General features: G+C 35.5%; 1 protein-coding gene and 1 long non-coding RNA gene across 6 annotated transcripts in view; both read left to right on the plus strand.

The window, feature by feature from the left end:
• Positions 1-13,927, plus strand: part of LOC139963439 (NLR family CARD domain-containing protein 4-like) — a 104,378-nt gene extending 90,451 nt beyond the window's left edge. Inside the window, exons 8-10 of one of the 5 annotated variants that reach the window (XM_071964204.1) lie at positions 4,938-5,015; positions 5,533-5,572; positions 13,329-13,927. In XM_071964204.1, the coding sequence (XP_071820305.1) occupies positions 4,938-5,015; positions 5,533-5,571 (117 nt within the window). In that variant the 3' untranslated portion in view covers position 5,572; positions 13,329-13,927. Of the gene's footprint in view, positions 1-4,287; positions 4,345-4,937; positions 5,016-5,532; positions 5,573-6,141; positions 9,462-13,328 lie in introns of those variants that run through there. The other 4 variants (XM_071964203.1, XM_071964202.1, XM_071964205.1 and 1 more) reach the window with 4 other exon arrangements.
• Positions 13,928-18,455: 4,528 nt separating this feature from the next.
• Positions 18,456-22,318, plus strand: LOC139963446 (uncharacterized). Its single transcript, XR_011791583.1, has 3 exons — positions 18,456-18,613; positions 20,662-20,738; positions 20,905-22,318. It is a non-coding gene; the product is annotated as an uncharacterized lncRNA (long non-coding RNA).
• Positions 22,319-23,527: the final 1,209 nt, after the last annotated feature.

Genomic DNA, 23,527 nt, shown 5'->3' on the forward strand with positions numbered 1-23,527 from the left:
TGTAATACCTTGTAAACGTGTTATTTCAAGTCTTATGCATCTAATGAGCTGGTATAACGAATGGTCTGTATACTAGATTAGGCAGTTCCTCCCACTTTGAAAAATATGTTTATTTCTCAAAAGCTAAAAGTGGTACAACAATGTAACTTATATACACAAACAGTAAAGACTTCCTTTAAAGTGTCGCTAAAACCTAAAAATTGATTTTTATAAGAATTACAAAAGTTCTGACCAAATTTGTTTTTGTAATATATCTGTTTGATATATGTGGACTACTTATTATTTGCTGTTTATCATCATTAGTTTATTTCATTTATTTATTTAATTGTAATTAGTATACCTAACACTATGATTACTTTGCTTCTTTCCACAGGTTTTTTGGTAGAGAAATGCTAGACTCTGTTCGAATTGAACTGATTCCATCGTCGTTGAAATCAAGGAATGTGAAAGGTATTGGTTATAAATGAAGTTGAGTAAGAAATTAGAGACAATTCGTCGGTGGTCTGGTGTTAGTAAATAACAATAAATAAACAGCTCTGAATAGCAAAGTCAGGCCCACTTTCGTGTATAAAGCCACAGGTAACGAACAAAGATATCAACTCCGCTTCACTTTCCCTATTGATAATAATTCCCTACTACACGTTAGCCTCGATCTATATTTTATATCTTAGTACATTTTCTGTAAACGTAGCATTTATTTGCTCGTAGCAGTAAAAATACTATTAGAAGGGAAACTGATAATGCAGTGTGACAGGTTATATATTAAAATTATGATAACATTTAAGGTCGAATGATACGTGGGAGTGCAGCGGACTAACCTTCTTCATTGGACCTACGTATGGAGATCATATGGACTTATTCGTAGGCTCAAAAATGAGTACCAAAGCTTACAAAGAGCATTACTTTGACCAGTTACACATATTATAAAACGGTAACTACTGCTGAAAATTACCGTTTGTACATTAGGTATACTAACGGTTTGACGAGAAACTATCCGTGAAAATGGGTAAAAGGGAAGAAATAATGGTTTCATATTCTCTGTATTTTTCGTCAAAACGTCAACAGTCCCCTTCTTTGTTTCAGAAAGTCCCCTTCCCATTATTAACTTTATCCGGGGAAAGAGGTAAAATATGTATCGTTCTCCACATTGGCAAAACTCCCAAAATGAAAAAGAAGCGTTATGCACACTGAATACAATCCTTCCAAATTTACGGAATCGAAAAACTTACCATTTTGACAAGATTTATACTAAGCGCAACAAAGGGTGTTGCCATTTTGCAAATATTATTAATATTCAACAGTTTTATGTTTTGTTTTCAAAATATTACAAACTGGCAATTTTCATATTTTTGACGTCTTCAAGGGTTGGAGGCTCGGAGCATGTTTTCTCGGAGCTATAACTAGCACCTATTAAGTTTATTCACAATGTTTGTGTTTCTCCGGACAGCGATCATTTTCCGATTTGCTAAGGAAGTACCTATGCGCAAACGGTCATTTTACTGAGATATAATTGTCACATTTTATTAGATCTGTTAAATCTAATATGTTAAGATTTTTATCGTCATCTGTGAATCAAGTTTTGGAATCTTCCCCAGCTCTCCCTCTTAATATAAATGCGGTATTATTCTTTAGAGTTATTGCGATCAGTCAATGTAAACATACCTTTGACCTACCCTAATATGAACGTGTTTATCAGTATAGTGAGTGTGTAGTTAAATGATTAATCACATTAAGTCAAGCTAATACGCCTAAACGCTTAGTTGTCGCTGAAGAATTTAAATAATAAGCTGACTAAAGAACAAATCAGTAGAGTCACAACAAAACAGATTTCTGAAGTTGGTCAGAACTTGTACCCCCCCCCCAAAAAAAAACCAACATTGAGTATTATTAACAATAAAAATGAAAAAAAGATTGTAATCGAACAAACTGAGACACCGACAAAGATATTTGACCAACTGAAGGTTACTCAGAGAGCGATTAATGGATTTGATTCGATCCTCAACATTTAGTATACCAGACACTTTCAATGAACGCCTAAGGACATGTAAAATGCAACTTTTAAAATTCAACTTCAGTTGCTCATAATAATTTTTTTGGTTTTGCAAAGCTAATTGAAATCATCATATTGAATGGCACTGAAAACTCGACTTAAAAAAGATAATTTCAGTAAAGTAGGTCTAATTCTCTAAGACGACTGTCGATTGAAACAAAATATTCAAAATTGTTTAATCAAATTAACCGAAGTACCTTTTTCTATCTAATTTAAAAATGATGATTTCTCTCTTCAAAGATATTATAATAAACACTTTTGTGTTCCTTATCTTAATTGCGGCAATCGTTCCGGTTACCATGAGCTCTGTGTTTTATTTTGTAATTAATTGATCAGTGATAAAGTGATCGGTATACTATTTATGACGTCATCATTATTATAAACTGACCATGCAGTAATATTTTACTTCTATGATAACAATTGTCCGGATGAAGTATGACTATTGAGGATGAGTAACTGCATCAACTGGTCATGGGCCTGGATGACCATCATTTGACAAGAATGAACATTTAAATGTCATTCAACGGCAAAGTTCAGTGTTATGGAATGTACTAACACCTTTACTATTGGTATGTGCTGATGTGAATATGTCTCTGGAAAGCAGCCCAGTTTGTATAATATTTGATGTCAGTCCGGATCTGTCAGACTGACAAACTCTTGTTTTCATTTCGTTCTTCAGTGTATCACTTTAACAGTGGTCAACGATTGAATTTCCAAACCGGTCGATGGGAGGTAAGATATCATACATGTTTCTGTTATTTTTCTTCTTCATATACTACAGCTGTCGGCAGATATTATGTGTTACGTTTTCCTTAAATTTTGGAACTATGATTATTAATGAGTTAATGTGAGTTGGATTAAATATCTCTTTTAAAGGATATAGTATCGATCTATTTGAAAAGTCAAAATTAATTTAAGAAAAACCCTGTTTGTTCATCTGGCAATACTGTTAATACATGCTATCCAATTCAGTTTATGCTGTGGGCTGCTATTATATGATATAAATACTTGACACAAATAAGACTGCGTGCGATCTCTATAGTAACTTGATAAACAGGTTTTCATTGCTCTCTGATTGGCTTAAATCCTTATCATAGGAAATGTTATAAATGGATAGACACTATCTTAGGGCTGGATGGTTCAGTTTCTGAAGGTCACTTGTTAGAATCCCATTGGATACTGTATTAAGGTTGCTGTTTCAAACATCTGTTGATTATTTAATTATTTCAGACTCACTTTCCTATTTATTAATTGCTTATACATATTATTTTGTTAGAGAGAAACTGTACCCGATATTTATTTACTATTGATGTTTCATTAATGACTGATAATTCGTAATTACCAGAGCAGATTCTTTGAATTAGTATTTTTTTAAATTTCGAATGACTGAATCACTTCTCAATAATCGCATTTCTAATAGTTTGTTTTGTTGATTATCTAAACGATCCGTGACATCGTTGACATATATATTCAATTTTCGAGAACACCAACATCTTTACCCATTTCTCGTGACAAGCTTATTTTATAAGTTTGAAGTTACTACAAATGCAAAGCTATTTTCTAGCCAAACTCTCGCTATTTACCGGTATAGTAGAGGGTAAAACACGCAGAGTATTAAAACTGTTAACAATCACTTAAATCGTTAGGTTTTTTAGCATTACTTTGTTTTGACATTTTCTGACGTTTCAGTTATTTTTGGTGTGTTTTATTTTCTTTTGTGTATTTTTCTTTTTCTTTTCATGTAAATTATTTGTATTTCTATTGCGAGCATGTATTTACCCATTCAAGATTATAATAAAGTTGAAATTAATTCATATCAAATCATATCGAAAGTTGAACACCGGTGAAATCGTGTTTCCCACACACACTGTATTTTGTTTCCGGCACACAAATTCATTGATCTGTTTATCTTGTTCTCTGATTCACTCATATTAGCCAGATGTTCTGTGGAATAGCGAAACCAAGATGGAATTTGGCGGTTGTTTTTGGAGATATGAACTAATTTGACTCGATAAATGATTCCCTTTATGTCTGTTGAAATTCACCTTTTAATTTACTACTTTATTTTTTCTCCTTGTTTAGTACATGGCTAAAAACCAGCCTCTCTTGATCATGGATTACATTATGAAATATCACTTTTGTAAGGCGATCTTTGTTAAGCAAATTAACAATGTGTTGCATTTGTTATTAATAATGCGATGCTAACGTCATATCTCTTATCTTTCATCCTCTAACAGGATCCGAACAGTTACTACTTCAAACAGCTCGATGAAGCAGCAATTAAGACTCAACAAGTAAGTAGAAAGAACTTCTATTGTGAGAATGCAATGGACACGATCTTTAATACGTAGTAATTTAGCGTTGAAAATTAATTATCATGGTGAAGTGAATTTAAACTCTTGATCGAGTCAACGTAGCAGTAATGTTAGTTTTAATTTAGCGACCCCCCCCCCCCCCAATTGAGTAGAACACCAGTAATTCAATGAGAGGGCGTGCTGGTATGTGCGCACGTAATCCATTATCCACCACCTACTCTTAAGTCTTCCCCATCGTGCTTCGCGAAATGAGGAAAAGACAACAAACTCTACACGAAAGCTGTTACTACACACCGTGCTTGTGATTATTGTATTTTAATGGGCCTTTAGCCAGGGATTTCTGTTTATGGGGTTCCAATGCTTTTCTAGGAGGTTGGGGGTGGGGGAGGCAACCCCTTGCTAAAAACAAGTTCTTGCAATTCCTTTTCTTCTGGGAGGGAGGGGTGGTGTAGGTTACATATATTTTGGGACCCATGCCGCCCCGCCCCCGTTATCACGCCATTGCCTATAAGTTGATAATGAAATAAATTTATCTGATAAATGCTCATCATTGCATTTTCGCCCTCTCTCAGGATTCGGAGACCGAAACCTCAAGACAGGCAGGTGTGGTGGCGACTGAGACCCCACATGAACAGACAAGACCTGCAGAGGTAAGAATCGTCTCAATGTTACACACAGCCATGGACAATGGTAATGAAAAGCAGCGTATGACGTCATTGATTATCATTATACAGTACATTAACACTGTATGGTGAGGCTTTCATCGACAAATACTTGAACACAACTTCAGAGTTAACATGACAGAGTAAGACTGTCCTGATTATAAACCACTCGTCGTTCCAGTACAGCTGTCATCTATTTGTTACCTAATCGAAATAAAAAATGGAACATTATATCATGCACTTGTCATCTATTCTTGTGACTAATAGTGTTGATTAAAGTAAGCGTAACTATATAAACAAACATTTAACTCTTTATCCCTCCCAACCACTCTTCCTCCCCAAAGACACACTCAACTTGCCCATAAATTTTAATATTTAAATAATCGTTAGCAATTAAAAACAATATTTATCTCCCTACCACCCACCCCCCCCCCCAATAAAAGCGCCAAGTTGAATGCTCAATCTATTTAAGTTACTCTCACAATACATTGCTTTCCTTGTTTAGGATCGTCAAAGGACCAGACGGAAATGTACCATATCTTGAGGTGAGTTTCAAGGTTAAGATATCAGTATATATGATGAAGGACCTAATGTGATACATGTACAATAAGATATTATCAGTTCTGTATACAAGAATGCAACCCTGCTGACAAATCATGTGTTCCTGGTAAACAATATAAGAATTAGTATTCGTCTAGAATATATCGGTATCTGCCTCTGGCAATAAAACTTCCTAAGAGGAAGGATATTTAAAATTAATCAGGCAGAATATTCATACATAAGTAACCAATCGGAACTCCCCTTCCCGCCCTAGTCTTCCGGGTGTCATAGTTTTGTATTCCATGATTGTTTTTAAAATTTGTATTAGTGTCATCTTTAATGAGGGTATCCTGTTCAATGCAGAAGCACAGCTTTCCACAGGAGATCATAGGTACAAAAATAGAAAGATTCTGAAGATTAGGTGGCATCATCGGCCATAGAATGATCGCAGAACAAATTAAACCTAAAACGGTATATATCCTATACAGCCATCTATCATAAAAATATTTAATTATACTTTGAAAAGAGCACAGTAATGAATAACTACATTTGTATCTCGTGTTTCTTGTTTTCTGTTCTTCATTAGAGATAACGTCCGGTAACCACATGATTCAACCGGGGCACCTGCTGAGCGACAGTACGTTTATGACGTCAGTGGCTACGCACAATGTGACGAATACTACATTTAAAGTCTTCCATTCATGTTGTAATTTGCAAAGTTCATATATTGGTAATGTTTTAGTTACGACAGCAAGTAATTATTGCAATTATCCGGAGACATTCTTTAATATATTCCTTGATCACTATCATAGTAATGTATCCTTTCTTACCGAGGTTTTGTTGACCTTTGCACAATATTCATGTTGTTCTTAAATGTCATATTATACCATTCTTGAAATTAACTGATATGACTAACATTCTGAACTGAGTAGTTGTATCTCACCGTCAATCAGTAAAGTAGATGACCTAAAGACCAAGCTCGTCAAATGATATATCAAATTTTATTTGTATATACAAAATACACCTCCTATTCTTTGCAGTATTCCATTGCCTTTTGAGAAATCTATACTGGATTTAATGTTGATTTGTGTTGCTAATCATTAGGTAAGGGGGTGGACACGGAATTGTTCTTAAGGCCAGTTGAAAATAACTGTGCCCTATCCACTGGCGGCACACACGTCTGGCCTCATAAATAAACTGTCTCGCTACTTAATTGTGAGATATTGCACCTTTGATATAATTTCTTAAGTACAGTATTTCGTCCAAAATCGATCAAATTGATTTTTTTTCTTTCTCTTCGTTTTGTTGTGACATTGTTAGTGTGCGTTCCGTTTGTTTTCTGATGTAATATATAACCACTATGCTAGTATGATTTAATCTGTGTATTTGAGAGAAGCTGTTTGTTCGAAGTGAAGGAAAGCACGTTGACTTTCTGGTAGCCTGTGGATGGCATCCACTATTTTCTGTGTAAATATTAAACTTGAGGCAATAGGTTAGTCTGCTTGATGATTGAGCACTATATTTAACACCATAAAAATACTTCGATCTCAACAAATTCTTGACAAAATTGTAATTTGAGATGTTGCTTTTAAACGTACAGTCGCGTTTTTTTCACCAAATATCAGATCTTCAATAGAGGGTGTTTCCTCTACAGAGAACAGATGAAAAAGAAACGGAATTACGTAAGAATTGTTCTAAGTTTAAGTAACTTAGGTTTTTTGTTTCAATGTACATATTTTCTGTTATTCAGGCCAAATTAAACAAATTATAAAATCTATCAGTATCATGCATTATGAATACATGACTACATGTTGTATGCTACTTTATTACAGTGCTATAAATTTCAACGTAAATCACACACCCCCTTTAACCTAATATATGTACATATATACGTCAGCACTAACTTTTCGTTAGTTTTGACCTCCATTCAACTTCTTTAGAAACCTGTTTCAAGTTATCATAACTAAAAAAATGAATGGATTTAATTTTACTTTATTCCTTCCCTACCTATCCCCCCCCCCCTCTCTCTCTCTCTCACTCTGCCTCTCCCCTGTCTCTCTTAAGTTAGTGTAATAGAATTAGTTTTTTTTTCATAAACGTCGATTTGATTCCATGTAAAGGAAAGAAAACAATTCTCTCGAAGTTCTTGACTGCTACTTACTGTACGTTGCCATAGTGACCGGATATGACATGTACTTAATTTGAACAGAGATATATTATAAATTGATCTGAATCTGTTGTCATAGAAACTTATTTTCCACCATTTTAAACATTTTCCCTTTTTGAGCTTGTACATATGTTTTGCCTCTTACAATTAATATAACGTCATTATGTTAATATACATACATAACTCCAATTTATGTTTTAATCTTTAGGGGACCATCTTCATAGATAGGCTACATCAAGGTGTTACACATTTTAGCATTTCTAGCGAACAAACGTGGAGCATGTAACTATAATCAGTTAAATGATTACATTTTACTTCCGTTTGACTTATATGTATTACGTAACGTAGAACAAAGGTATTGGTAACGAAGATAAACGCCTGATCTATAATTTCATGTGAAACTAAATAATAATCTCGGAATGTTTCTTTAGAAGTTCTTACGTTTTATTTACATTGGTATCGATATTACATAAAACTACATTAAACTCACTATAAAAAAATCATGATTTAGTCTGCCATATATAGGAACGTACTTTCTATAATCTGATTTAGTTTATATTATTTGCGTATAGTAAACATTTTTATCATTTTATGCTGGCATGTATTACTTCTTTCAAATAATGCAACATACGTTATATATCAATACGTACATCCACTTGAATTTATATTATTATTGATAATATTAATAAAACCATTCTTAAACATGTTAAAACTGAATATTATAGTATGCAAGTACATTATATGTTACTATTTCTAATGACCAATCAGAGAGCATTAAATTATATTAGAAAATACGAATTAATCTTACATTATAGTTTAGCTTGGGTATTGCATACCGTAAAACAAATCTAATGTGACCGTTGATAGACATTTTATTATTTTTTTCTTTGTTATATTTTCATTTCATTACAATGGAGGCACCAAGGGAGAGGATGGGGTAATTCCCCAAGTCAAGATGGTTCCTACTCCCAGTTTCCACCAGTCGGCTCTGGTAAAAGAGAAACCTATGCAGTTCTGTCCCCTAACTTTGCACGTTATGTGCATTTTATGCAGGTACAGTTTTGCCATTCAGAAATGCTTGTTCCCAATTATTTGCCCGGCAACCACTTGTCCTTCCACCCCCCCCCCCACCTCTTTCTCTGGAAATTATGGTACCATTACTGTTCAGAAAAACCAATAAAAAAGTTCTATTGAACTATTTTTTGTTACTTACGTCTATCCATACATCGTATATTACTGTCTTTATTCATTAGGTTCTACCTTATAATCAATTGTTTTAATTTTTCCAAAGTCTAATAACCCGAAATCTTTCAAATGTTTTTGTGTATATGTAATCCTTCGGTTAAATATTCAAGATAAAAGAATAAAATCAACTTAACGAAATAATTGACAACATCAACCACGAGACAGATGGACTGAACCATAAACAAAATTAATGATTATTTGCGGATATGCTATATATGTCGAAATATCAATCGAATATTCCACAATGATTTCTGTTTTATAATTTTCATAATAGTAAAATAAGACTATAGTGGCTGTGAACCGTATACTAGAGGCTATGAGCCGTTCTAGTGGCTGTGAGCTGTTATTTACGATAAACTATAATTATTATCAGACTAACCATATTGCACCTATCATTAAATACTGCATTTTATCGGGCAGCATATTGGTCATTAACGCTTGTAAAATATGGTATTTTCATTAAATATGTAATCGCAATTTTATGCAGTTGTCACTTTCTGTTTGTTTTGATCGCAGTTTTTCTTATAACCCCCCCCCCCCCAGAATAAAGTCAGGGATTATCCTAGTGTACATTAATATGTAACATGTATATGTTCCGCACAACCTAAACACTCGAAGGTTCTTCAATATTGTTTCAAAAGATGAAAAATATAGTTTACTCTTATTATGTTTACAATCAACCTTCATTTTACCAACATTTCTCAAAAGGAAGGGCTATAACTCTCACCTTAGACCCTTCCTCTCCGCGACATAAAGTGTACTCCCATCCCCAATTCCACCCTTCACCCAAAATGGTGAAATGTAAAGGGTAAGATACTTAACCAGAATTCAAAAACTAAATCTAAATTCGGAAGTCAGAAGAAGGAGAAACCTGACGTTGACCTATACTTATATGGTCAGAGCCTTCACGAGGTGCTGAATTGTCAAACATTTGTCAATCAAGTATAGATGAGAAAGTGTAACAGCGAAGTGTAGACATGTAAGAGAGGAGCTCTGTAAAATGCAGCTGGTAAACCAAAGGGGACAGTTCTTCTCTACTCAATCATCAAGATATCATCACATTCTGTCATACACTCGATTGTAAGGAGGCCTGAGGTAGAGAGTGGATCAGTTAAGTCGCTCTCTTCGGTGACTCTTCTTAACAAAATTACACCATCATGAAGACCAAGGCCAAGCTTATCGCCATCAACGAAATTCATTGTATTAGGGTTTTTTCATGAGAAAATGTTCGTCCTTCCTAAAACGCATGTCAAAAACCAATGGTTAGTAGACAGCAGTGCGATTTGTTATGCATTAAGCAATGAGTTTGTCTTAGCTAATCTGTTATTTCTTTCGTCCCAATAAAAGATACAACAATCCAACAGGAAGCCATACAGGAAAATTAATCATCTTGAGGTTAACATATTTGTCACTAACCCGTTAACTGTATTTCCATTCTCTAGTCTGCTTCATAGTATGCTATTTGTTTTACTGAAATGTGTTATGTTTTCTTTTGTACAATAGTACGAACAATACATTTTGAATTTAATAACAAAATAACGAAAGTATAGGAGCGGTTACAGCATGCAGTTAGTTCATAATGATAACAAAGTAGCAGCATTTGACTGTCATGTTGTTTGATTTTCTCTGTATATTGCAGACAAATGGCGTCCCGTTAATACATATTTCTAGCACCCTCTACTCCCTCCTTCCGACCAACACATACCGTATCGCAATAATAACAACTGTATCATGGATTGATTTGAATGTTTACATGCTTCTTGATAGCAAATTTTCTAAAACCTATATAGTTCTTTTCCTTTAATAGACAATGTTTCCTTTGAAATAATGAAAGAAAAATTTCCAAAGTTTTTCCTGTTTACATATGGTTATTATTAACAAAAAAAAAGCAGAATCCATGCGAAATGTGGAGATGGGCTGCTCTCTTTGTTTAAGTGCGCAAATCTAAAAGTGTGTAATCTTAGTTGAGTAAAGGTTTGATTACATTGCCTACACAAACGTAACATGCTGCACTATTATTTGGTCTGGCTCTACATTTTATTCTTTCTTTCAATAGCACACGTACACACACACACATAAATCAAGAACAGGTAGTAGGAGAAATTTGCGTGTAGACTTAATGATAGACCTCATTAAATGCTATAGCCTGAACGTACCCCAAGAAGCACCATTCACGATTTTTTTTTTACCGGAGGAGGACCTCCAAACGCCTCTACAAGTTAGTCTGCTTCAACCAACTATTCATTCCTTTTCAACGCTTTGACCCACTCCTGTAATATATGTCTGTATGTCAGTTCATGTTGCTTTAAAAATTCCATAATTATTTATTGAACTTAATAATAATTAATCCTTGTCTGTTTGTGAGTCGTAAAAGTCGTTTTCTCCAGTTAATTGGATCAACTATTTTTTTCAGTAGGATTAAGTAGGGAAGGTAGGGAATTGTTGATTTTTTTTGTTCTGTTTTCTGCCTTTTTTTCGAACATGCCTTAATAATATTTTTATTTTTATTTTCTTCATTATTTTATTTGTCTATATTTGGATTATGAGTTCATTGATCTGTTCATTGCTTTTTATGCTATTTTTGGGGGTCTCTTTCGATTATGTGTTCATTTTTATTTATTTCTACTTTTATCATATTTTTATGGTCTTTTTAAGTGTAACGTTAATTTTTGAGGGTTTTCAAAGACACAGTATGACAACACGACCGGATGCAATTGTTTCCAACAACTTTGCAATGAAAGTGTAAGTGATGACGTCACGCAGAACGTAATTAATCTCACTTGTAAATGTGTATGTCTTTTCAAGATCGCTATTGGTGCTTACATACAAACACACTGCATTGGAGACCAACTTACACATTCATCGCTCAGCATGATATAAAAATAAGTATTTCTTTTTTCTTTTTTTCCTCCGTTTATCTCAACTATACATTAATATACAAATAACGTATCCATTCAAAAATAGCAAAAGTTAAATAGCAATGAAGTTGAACAGCACCATGCAGTATAAAAAAAGTATTTCTATTGTTTTCGAGATTTGCAAAGATGTTATTGAAGCTTTTATTTCTGTGGTCTCGATGTTGGAGAGAACCCGGTCAGACAAACATACAAACAAGACAAGGGGCCTTTGTAATGTTTTCTTGTTTATGAATATTTATGAATCTTCAATATCATACACAAGATATGTTTAAGGAGTCTTACATGTTTACAATAATATGAATAATACATTTTATTGTGTGTGTATGTATGTGTGTATGTGTATGAACACTTTCAAAAAGTTTTGTCAGGGCAATCACAGGATTTGGACAATTTTCAACAACATTATCGAAAATCACTGATACAATTTTGGACTAACTTTTAGTGACGAGGAATTCGGTAAAACAGCTGGCAACGCGAATAAAATAGCCAACTTTTGGTAAAAGGTACCGCCAAATCAAGAGCATTGTCGCACGTCTGCAACGGAAAAGTAAACGTTATGTCCATCGTAGATGTGTGTTTAGTTTGTTTACTTGAACAAACACCGTGATAGTTGGTTGGCGAGTGTGGACGAATATCTATCAACGATATCCTCCAAAAATGAGTTGGAGCCTCAACAATTTAAGGAGGAGTACACAAGGTATATACAGGGACAAATTTTATGATTGCTCAATTCAACGGGATTTGATAGTCTCTTAAAAAGAGCTTGTTATCAAACTGGGTCTGTAATACTTGAACTTTAGATTTCGTCCCCGTTTTCGCGTAGTGGCGAATGTGCACGTTTAGGCGAAATTGAGTTAAGTTACTCTCACAATTTATTGCTTTCCTTTTTTAGGATCGTCAAAGGACCAAACGAAAATGTACCATATCTTGAGGTGAGTGTAAAGGTTAAGATATCAGTATATATGATGAGGGACCTAATGTGATACATGTACAATAAGATATTATCAGTTCTGTATACAAGAATGCTACCTTGCTGACAAATAATGTGTTCCTGGTAAACAATATTAGAATCAGGATTTGTCTGGATTATATCGGTATCTGCTTCTGACAATAAAACTTCCTAAGATGAAAGAATTTTAAAATTAATCAGGCAGAATATGCATAAGTAACTAACCAATCAGAAATCCCATTTCGCCCTTGTCTTCCAGGTAAATGTTTCATAGTTTTGTATAACATGATGAAATAATAAGTATACAAGAATTGAAAGATTTCTGAAAATTATGTGACATCATCAACCATAGAAAGATCGCTGTACAAAATTAAGCCGAAACAGTATATATCTTATAGCCATTTATCATCAAAATGTGTAATGATACTTAGATAAGCACGGTATTTAATAACCACATTTGTATCTCGTGTTTTTGTTTTCAGTTCTTCATTAGATATAACGTCCGGTATTGTCATCCAAACCTGCACACCTGCTGAGTGACAGTATGTTTATGACGTCAGTGGCTGCTAACAATGTGACGAATACTTCATGTAAATGTCTTCCATTCATGTTGTAATTTGTAAAGTTCACATAGTGGTAGTGTTTTAGTTACGAAAGCAAGAAATTATTGCAAATATCCGGAGACATTCTTTAATATATTCCTTGATCACTATCATAGTAATGTATCCTTTCTTACTAAGATTATGTGTTCCCTTGCGAAATATTGAAACTCTTCTTAAATGTCATATTACACCAATCGTGAAATTAACTGATATATCTCACATTCTAATTTAAGTAATTGCACGCCGGGCTCAGAGGTAAAGGAGATGCTCTTAAAACCAAGCTCGTCAAATGTTTTATCAAGTCATCTTATTTTGGTTTCAATAACCAGTATGCGTGACGCCCAAATTGTAAACACGACATATGAATATAGGAACCGTGGATACTTCTCATACTTGGCATGCAGATGTCCCATATTAAGTGAAAGAACCATATCGTTTTTAGTGGAAATCAAAGTTCATCTGAGGTCAACAATTGGAGACCTTGTAAACGCGATATTCAAGTTATTTAGGATGGGTACTTAATTTAATACTATGCATGTAGATGCATTTTAGTGACTCTAAGAACCCCATTCTTTTTGTAGAGTCAACGGTTATTTGAGGTCACCGAAGTCAAAGTTAAACACTTTGAAAACATGATATCTCATGATAGCAACGGCGTAACGCCTATGGGTTCGGACGGGGCAAACCCAGGGGCCCCCGACCAAAGGGGGCCCCCGCTGCACTGATGTACAGAACTTTAAAGTGGGGTACCTTTTTTTCTTTTCTTTTTAAACTGCACATTTCGTTGGAAAAGAAACTATAAACGAGACAATGGACATATTTTTCTGTGCGTGAATACGTTCGTCCAGCCTCAGTAAATTCAAGCTCTAGCCTTTCCAAGTTCTCGGGAACTTGGATACCATTTGTCCACAGGAGTTACGCCACGGGTGGATATAAACATGTTTATGTTAATTGGACATTGGTCATTTGGTCTTATTGTCCTTTCAATCTCGTAATGTATTCTAGCTTTGCAACACATTTTTTCATGTTCCCAGTATGACAGACAAGGCGGACCAAAAATGTGTCTATGAACGCAGATTTTCCCCAAAATCTCAGTCGATAAAATCACCACGAAATGTTCCACATACGGCTTAGATTGCACCAGAGAGCTTGTAGAACCCCAGAGCTTCCAGGGCCCTAAGGCGGGCCCTGGACCCACGCCTTTGGGACTTCGCGCTCCGCGCTCGTGATGTGCGCTGCGCGCACATCGGTTGATTCTCCGCAGCAGCAAAGGGGCCCTTCCTTCCCTGGACCCCGGGTCCCCCAGACTCATCTTTATGACGCTGCATGATAGGAAGTATAAAATACCTTTATACTTAGCATGTGTGTGACTTATATTGAGCAGAAGAATTGCCTTTTCTGGTGGAGGTCAACCGCCTTCTGAGGTCAACAGAGATGAAACACTAAAAACCTTGTAAACACTATATCTATTAGTTAGGAGCAAGGATACTTTTCATACATAGTATATGCATAAATTTGCCACGATGAGTACAAGAATCCTGTTGTTGGTGGTGTAGGTTAAAGTTCATGAGGGGTCACCAGAGGTCAAATTCTGAAAATCTTTAAACATGATATCTCAAGGTAGCAATTCGGGATACTTCTCATACTTGGTGGGTGGATGCATCGCATTGAGTACAGGTTGTATTTTTTTTAAGGTGGGGGTGTGTATTATAACGTACAGTTGACTGACCTGTGTTTATCATGCCATAGTGTAATTGTAAATCAAATTAGTGGTTTGGGACATTTTTGTTATAAGAGTGATATTTTTGCAGTATTTCAGTGTCTTTGATCCACGATTTAAGCTTGGTTTGTACTGCTAATAATGAGATGAGGGGTGGTCACGGAATTGTGTTTACAGCAAAATGAAAATTGTTTGTACCTTTTCAAAGGCGGCACACACGCCTGGCCACATAAATATCATACCTCGCTACTTAATTGTGAGATATAAACCCTTTAATATAACGTCTTTAGAATAGTATTTTCGACCAAATCAATAAAGCCCCCAAAAACACTGAAACAAATTAATTGCTTCCTATAGCTATACCAGTGGAGCAAGGAGAGCCATAGGGCCCATTTTCAGCAATATTAATGGACCCTATAGGAGATTCCACAAAATATTACTTACCCAAGATCAAAACATGTTTAAAGGGCTTCGGTGAGCAATGTTTGATATTTGGTACCTAAAGTCGCCCGTTTATGCATGGCACTCTAGATATTACTACTACGCATGTATTAAATATTTGATGCGTTCGACTGCAGATTAAGGAAGGGTTCCATATAGATATCTAGATGAATAAACAGTAAGCCTTACCAAGTAGATGTGTCCCGTTTGGTTTATTGACTCCAAGTTTAATACCAATACTTGCCGCTTGGCTAGCCAGATAGGTAGTATATATAGTTGATACTTGTCACTTTCCTTTGTACCCGTGCCCCAAGCGGCTGCACTGGCCTCCTTACACGGTTAATGGTTATCACGAATGATAATTTCAACGAGACGCAGTAATGAGAGGTTTGGAACCTCCCAGGCACGGGTCGCACTTTGCCTATGTGTTTATTAGACGATATGCAACCATGACAGTATAACCTAATTAAATCTTTTCAAAATGAATAAAAGTAAAGAACAAATTACCTGATTAGATCATTAAGATAAAGATTGCCCCATGATTTTTTTGTTAAAAATAATCAGTGACACAAAACGGTCTATCGTCAAACGTTATTAAATTAAACAACATCATGACGTATGACGAAAACGAAGCCAGCCAGCTTCTATTTTAAATATTACCATTGTAAATGTTAGTGTTATCTTGTATTGAAAGGAACAACCAAAATATGAAATTCTTAGAACGATACTGGCCATGCTTTTCTTTACATAACCCCATTTTTTTAACTTGAAATGTTTTCTCTTTTTTGAGCTGTGAAATACTTAGTCCATATGCTGTGTTATTTTTTTTTTGGAAGCATATGACCACATTGCTATTGCGTGATAATTTGTGTGTTTGAGCAAGATTGTTTTTTTCCGTTGATTTTAAGGTGACCTGTGAACGGCATTAAATATGTAAATGTTAACTTTGAGATGAAGAGTACTTATGCTTGTTGATTGAGCAATACGAGTATAATACCAACAAATTCAGGGCAAAGGCTATTTAAACATGATGAAAGATAAAATGTGTAAATATTATCAACTGTTGATTTTAAACGTACACGTTTCCACCAAATATCAGGTTTTAATAAAGGGTTTCTTTTTTATCTACAATTTGTGTATTTGAGCAAGATTGTGTTTTTCCGTTGATTTTGAGGTGACATGTGAATGGCATTAAATATGTAAATATTAACTTTGAGATAAAGAGTACTTATGCTTGTTGATTGAGCAATACGAGTATAATACCATTAAGTCACCTACAAAGATACCAACAAATTCAGGGCAAAGGCTATTTAAACATGATGAAAGATAAAATGTGTAAATATTTTCAGCTGTTGATTTTAAACGTACACGTATTCACCAAATATCAGGTTTTACTAAAAGGTTTTCTGTTATATCTAGGAAGAACCAAGGGAAAGGAATAACGTAAGAACTACTATCAAAAATCCAATTGACTATTCATCTGCCTTTAAATATCAAATATTGCATGAAAATGATAACTTTTCAGTTTCGTAATAAGAAAATATATAGCAACTTGTTCTCCAAGTCACCATGATTCCTACTACCAGTTACTCCCCGTCGGCTCTTGTTAAGCAAAACCAAAGCAGCTCTGTCACCTAAATTTGCACGTTATTTGCTTTTATAATTTGCCTGTCATCCACCTGCTCTTCCCTCCCCACCACCACCCCTAAGGCCCTCTCCCTTTCTGGAAATCATGGTATCACAAGGTTAACTAAGACAAGGCAATAAGAAGAAAAACACGTTTCTATTGAGCTATATGTTTTGTTACGTTCATCCATACATCTTGCATTACTATCGTTTTTCATTAAGTTCTTTACCTTCTTATCAATTGTGTTTTCATGTACTTGGGGCTGTTAGCCGTTCTATATATGGGCCGTGCGCCGTACTGTACAGTTGCTGTGCGCCGTGCTGGTCGCTGTGAGCGGTACTAGTGGCTGGGAGTAGCTGGGAGCCGTACAAGTGTCTGTGCGACAAACTAGGGGCTCTACGCCATAGTAGTGGTGTGAGTTGTTACGATTCACTATAGTTAACATCAGACTAAGTATATTGTGAAGTGTTCGCGTTATTATGAAGTTTTTACTTTTATGTTTGTTTTGAACGCATCTTTTTTTTTTATTTAATCCCCCCAGAATAAAATAAAGGGTGCTCCTCGTGTACAAAACATTAAAATGTATCATTCACGCCTACGTGCCTTACGATCTAAGCAGCCGAAATTATTCAACATTGTTGCAAACTATAGAGTACTCTTTTTTTTATATAAGCAATCTTTATCTTTTCCCACCACCACCCCTCGCCCAAAATGGTGATTGCAACCTGATTATAACAAAACAGTGAAATTAAATGGATAATATACTTTCCAACTTTAAAAACTTGCACAGAGTGATAAACTAAACACTTTGAATTTGATTTCCAAATGATTAAAACTTTATCGAATGAGTGCAACCTTGACTTAGAGTCGGAAGAATGAGAGCTAGGAAGGAGAACCAACCGTTGACCTATGCGTATGTGGTCAGAGCCTTCACGAGATGCTGAAATGTCAACACGTTGTCAATCAAGTATAGATGAGAAAGTGTAACAGCGAAGTGGAGACATGTAAGAGAAGAGCTCTGTAAAATGCAGCTGGTTTACTAAAGAGGACATTTCTTCTCTACTCCATCATCAAGATATCATCACATTCCGTCATAGTCTCGATTGTAGGGAGGACTTGGGTTGAGAGTAGATTAGTTAAGCCTTTTGATTTTCGTGCCCAAACTCACTTGGGTGACTTTCTATACCAACTACTACCTCTACCAAATTTATCAATTTGGCGTTCCATATGTATGACTAGCACCTAAACGCACACTAACGTGTACGTGCGCGCCAGGATCTGACCATAACAAGTCCCTGATCTGAACATACGTACGCACAGTACTATATCTGCCCTTTGAGCTGTTCGACTCATGTGTTCTCGGTCTCCTTTCTGAAGGTGAGTTTTCATATATTTAACGTTAGATATCATAACTTCAACCAAACCATTAAAGGCACAAACCCACATCATTTCCTTAAACCTTATGCTGGAAAGATATATTATAAACAATATAAACACCTTGGTTTATTTATAAATTGTAATATAATATTTTTTCTCGATTTTGAAAACATTTGTTCGCTTACTATAATCAAATGTATGTGGCGCGCCATTTTGTACACCCGCCCTCAATTTGGTGACGTAGAAGTACACTTTGTTTCACAGAAACCAATCACTCAAACAGTACATTCTTATGCAGATTGTGTGGTGAAAATGGTCAAAGAAAGTTAGGGGAAAGTTGCTTAAGTTCGAAATTAAGTCTAAATTCTGCCGGAATGCCAAGCTTATAGTTGTACAACTCGTAATGGTGCTGGAAAATCTAAGGGGAAGCGATTTTTTTTTATTCCTGACGGGAAAACGGACACAGAAATGGCTTCATCATTCTCCACACAAACAATAACCTCCTTCACTATCAGTATCACTTCCAACTGAGTCAGTGTCAGTGGCATTTTTGCCAGCAGCTAAATTTACCATTTCAGCTTCGGTATACTCGGGTTCAAACTGACAGCCCTCAAGTCCAAAATGTTCCATTTTGAACAAAACAAAAAATAACGATATGTCTTTAGGCCTACGTACTTAACTTTGATATGCCTGGGCCTGCGGATTACACACTGAAAGAAATAATGTTAGGCTGTCAAACGCCTCGCCTAACGTAAAGGAAGTTTGCTTGTGGCAAGTGCTGAGTTTGTGTTCGATTCCGTAAAAATAGTGCTTCATAGTGCAACTGAATATTCCTACGAAGTGAAAGAAACACGTCAATACAAAAAAATATGCTTGATTTTACGAAATATGACCAATAAAACATTGAATTCGAGGTTATAACTTTCGTATATGCGATGAACTCTTCTAGTTGTTTATCGTTTTTTTTTCGAGGAACTGATGACGATCTTATCGAGAGTAAGAGTATTTCTTCCCGACCGTATTTTATTCTTTTTAAGCAATGAAAAATGTTATCGATTGAAAAAGAACTATCACGAGTATTATAATTTTCAAGAAAGTAAATACGCATTTATAATGAGAAAAAAAAATCAATGGTCACGAAGATTATTTTTTCTGCTGTAAGTTGGCAACATAAAATCGAAAGAGAATCGAAAACGTCACTTCCGGCTTGAAAAGCGGTGTTTAAAAAAAGAAAAAAGATCAAATATGGCGGCTACCATAAGCCTTCAAACTTTGGATCATATCTGGACAATGATTGTACTTTGTGGAAATGGTGTTGTTTTTTAGAATCTGCATATATTTCTGCCCTAGACTAACTTAAATCATTCTGTGGGTTTATGTCCCCTTTAATACTCTTCTAGTTTTGTTTTGTCACCACGTCAATAGTAGGATGCTGATGGGCTGCATCATAATGTAGCCAGGCTTGGCAGAACATAATCCTTTGGATTCTGCAATTTCACACAATAGGCCAGGCCAGTCTGTCAAGATAATTTCTATGGTTTGATGATATTGATTCTGCCTTGCTTCAGAAGAGCTTGCAGCTGATGCAGCATTTGTTTTTAACAATGTGAAATTGCTGTACATAGAGGTACAATCTTGCACCCAGTAAACTTCCTCTGTAAAAATGTGGGTTAACATAGTTAAGTTAGCATATTCTAAAAGAAACATTTGAATGATAGGTCTCTTAACCATACCAGCTATATTCCTATAACATCGTGAGTATCCTGGTGAGATGTTCTACAGTAGTTGACATGACACATGAAGGACAACTGAAACAACTCATGTTAAGTAAAAGACATGAGGACACTGTTAAATGAGTTAAAGAGAACAGAAACATTGAGCCATTGTAAGCTTTTAGAGAATGTGTTCCCTTAGAACATATACGAACTGTCTTCTGTATATATCTCTTTAAAACATTGCTTAAATTCAGATTACCAGGCCCGGTCATTTGCCTCTTATACTGAAGTTGTTCATTGTATAAGAGTACTCCAATGTTATCCTTTTCACAGGATATGGAAGAGATTGAGGAGAATAATCTAAATTTAGAAGACATTTTGTTAACTATGAAATTCTTGGAAGGCAGAATGTAAGTAAAATTTATATTGTCTTACATTTCATCTCTCTTGTAATTGAATTAAGATATTTTTTAACAATCTTTGAACACGTGTGAAGCCAGATTAGTTATTGTAGTAAACTATTCCATTATCATCGATGAATGAAGGCAAATGATGTATAATGTTTTCAATCTGCAGCTGTAACAGCAACTAACATTCTAAGAGAAGAAAGAAATTTGGGTATTTCTGCAGAATCTTCTATAAATAGCCATATCAGCAGCAGCTTCTGGAATTTGTACTGATGGATCAATAACAATTGGCAACATCGGGCAATCTTTACATATTTCGTTTCACAGAAAGAGGTTGCAAGCTGTGTTATCGTCAGATGAAGGTATCAATGCTGTCGATGATTTGCATGAAACGGAGACACTTATTTGACATTTTGAAGAAAAGGAAGACAAAAAATAGGGCAAAGGAAGCCAAAAGGTTTCTACATTGCAACATCAATTGTAGAGAGAATATTTGTCTAAGACAAATATATATATCCCCATTTCGTAAACTAGTTGCTCATCTTCCTACATCGCCAAGTGCCTTTCTGGATAAAAGAGATACGATGCAGTATGTTAATACTGGCCAGCAGGGTAGCTACCAAACTGATAGTGTTATGGAACAGAATATAGGCATCAATGAAACTTATGATCAAATTTTACCTGTCAGTGAGCAAAGTCTGTATTAACATCAAATCCAGACCTACCAGGGATAGTATGTGACACCACCATTTGTGTAAGGACATGAGTACTATATTGGAATGGGTCGCGGTCTTCCAATTCCTCAAACCAATCCACAGCTGAACAATCCTGGATATAGTAACAAAGTTTTAAGAGAACCTCAGCTGTATGGAGAAACATTACACAATAATCCTATGACTGCCCCTGACGTCCCACCAAAATGGATCCAGGAGGCTTGAAATATCCTCATATGGGATATTCGATGCCAGGAGGGGGACCTCCAAGACTGATTATGGGCGGACCTAGATTTGATGGATCTGGCAGAAATGGTATCCCTGGTATGGGATCACAGATTGTGAGACACCAAGGTGTTCAACAGTTCTACTCAGGTGGACTGGAAATGAGACATCCTAAACCTATGCAACCACCAATGAGAAACCCTGCCCCACCCATGATTCGAGGCATGAGAGTCCCTGGACCGCCAAGTGTCATAAGATTCCAAAATCCTGGTGCACAAACTTTGCCAGCTTTCCACCTCTCTGGACCCTCCAACTTTAACAGTATGACAGGAAGTATACCTTTTCCTCCCACAGGTGTGGACAACATGCCCAACCAGAGTCAACATGGTTTGGGAGGTATGAACAATATGTATGGTGCACCTCCACCATTTAATGTGGGTAACAGAATGTATGCCACTGGTGTAATGGGTAGAGGTATGGGAAGGGGCACTTTGTGATAAAGGTGACAGATAGAGGAGTTAGCTCAACCATTTGGGTGAGAACACAGATATTAACATGCAAGAGGATGACTTTGTAGCGTGGTCAACATATGTGTTTAATGTCTTTGAGTATAGGCTGAGTTCACACAACTTTGCTGTTAAGCTGTAAAAAATCCAGCTTTTAAAATCAGGGAACTTCAGAATTGGTCTGTAGTGAAGCTAGGTCAAGCCAAGGCAGTAGTTATATTGATTGCTATTGACTACATAATCATGTGATTACCAGTTTATACTTTGCACTAATACAAGCTGCACCGATGTGTCTCTGACTGCACAGAGAATGTTTCCTTCTTATTGTCAAAATAGTGACAACCAGCGTTAGCTACAATCTGATACTAGGTGGATTTATATCTTTGACTATAAAATGGTCAACACTTGGTAGGTATTGTCCAAACAGTCCTATAATAGCCATTCAAGGCTCCATGCTGATACCAGACAGATCTGTTGCTACCACTTATTAAGCATTGCTTGGGTGCGTCACGATAACTCCCAATCTGAGACTATTAATAAACTTCACAGTTATCACCCATCAGATCGATTTATTTCTGTCATTTTGGATATTAATTTATTTTATGTCAGATCCAATTTATAACAGATTAAGAAGCCATTAACTTGCTATGTTTAATTGTCTGGCACGAAACAAAAGTCTTACTGAAACTGTTTTGTAAGCTCTAAGTGCGAAGGATCACAAAATATTAAGATGTTTATTTGTTCATAAGTTTTAATGCTTATTTTCATGTTTGTATTCTTTACATTATTTTTTACACCATTTATGTGTAATGAAAAAAATATACAGCTTAAAATAAATCCAAGTTCAAAGTATGGATATTTCATTTCTTAAATACTTCTTTCCTTATGATGTCTGTCGAGTGAGTGATATAATAGGACGTCAATGAAGATGCTCCTTGCGGAACTCTAATGAAAATCTTTCATAATTATAAAATTTGGAAACATGGTTGCAACTGACAAAGTAAAGCAACTCACTGCGTTTGGTCATTGTTGCATTATTTACATCATTCCTATTAGCCGAGATGTGATATTAGTAAATTAATAATTAAAACGTAGATAGGCTGCAGTCCTTCCTTTGTCCATTTAAAAATTAAGTATGTGTTACAATTGCATTCACTTCTAAAAGCTTGTGCGACCGACATTTCTGCGAACCAAGGAAGCACACAAGGTTTTAAAATATGCTTGTAGAAATATAAATAAAACTATGAGCGAGGCTTATTAGGCATAACCCATTGAAAAATGCATTGGATTCATATTTTTTTTTAGTTGAGGCCAAGTTCCTCTCATTCGAGGTCCTTAACCAGACAGG

This window comes from Apostichopus japonicus, chromosome 22 (assembly GCF_037975245.1).
Source record: "Apostichopus japonicus isolate 1M-3 chromosome 22, ASM3797524v1, whole genome shotgun sequence".
Lineage (NCBI taxonomy): Eukaryota > Metazoa > Echinodermata > Holothuroidea > Aspidochirotida > Stichopodidae > Apostichopus > Apostichopus japonicus.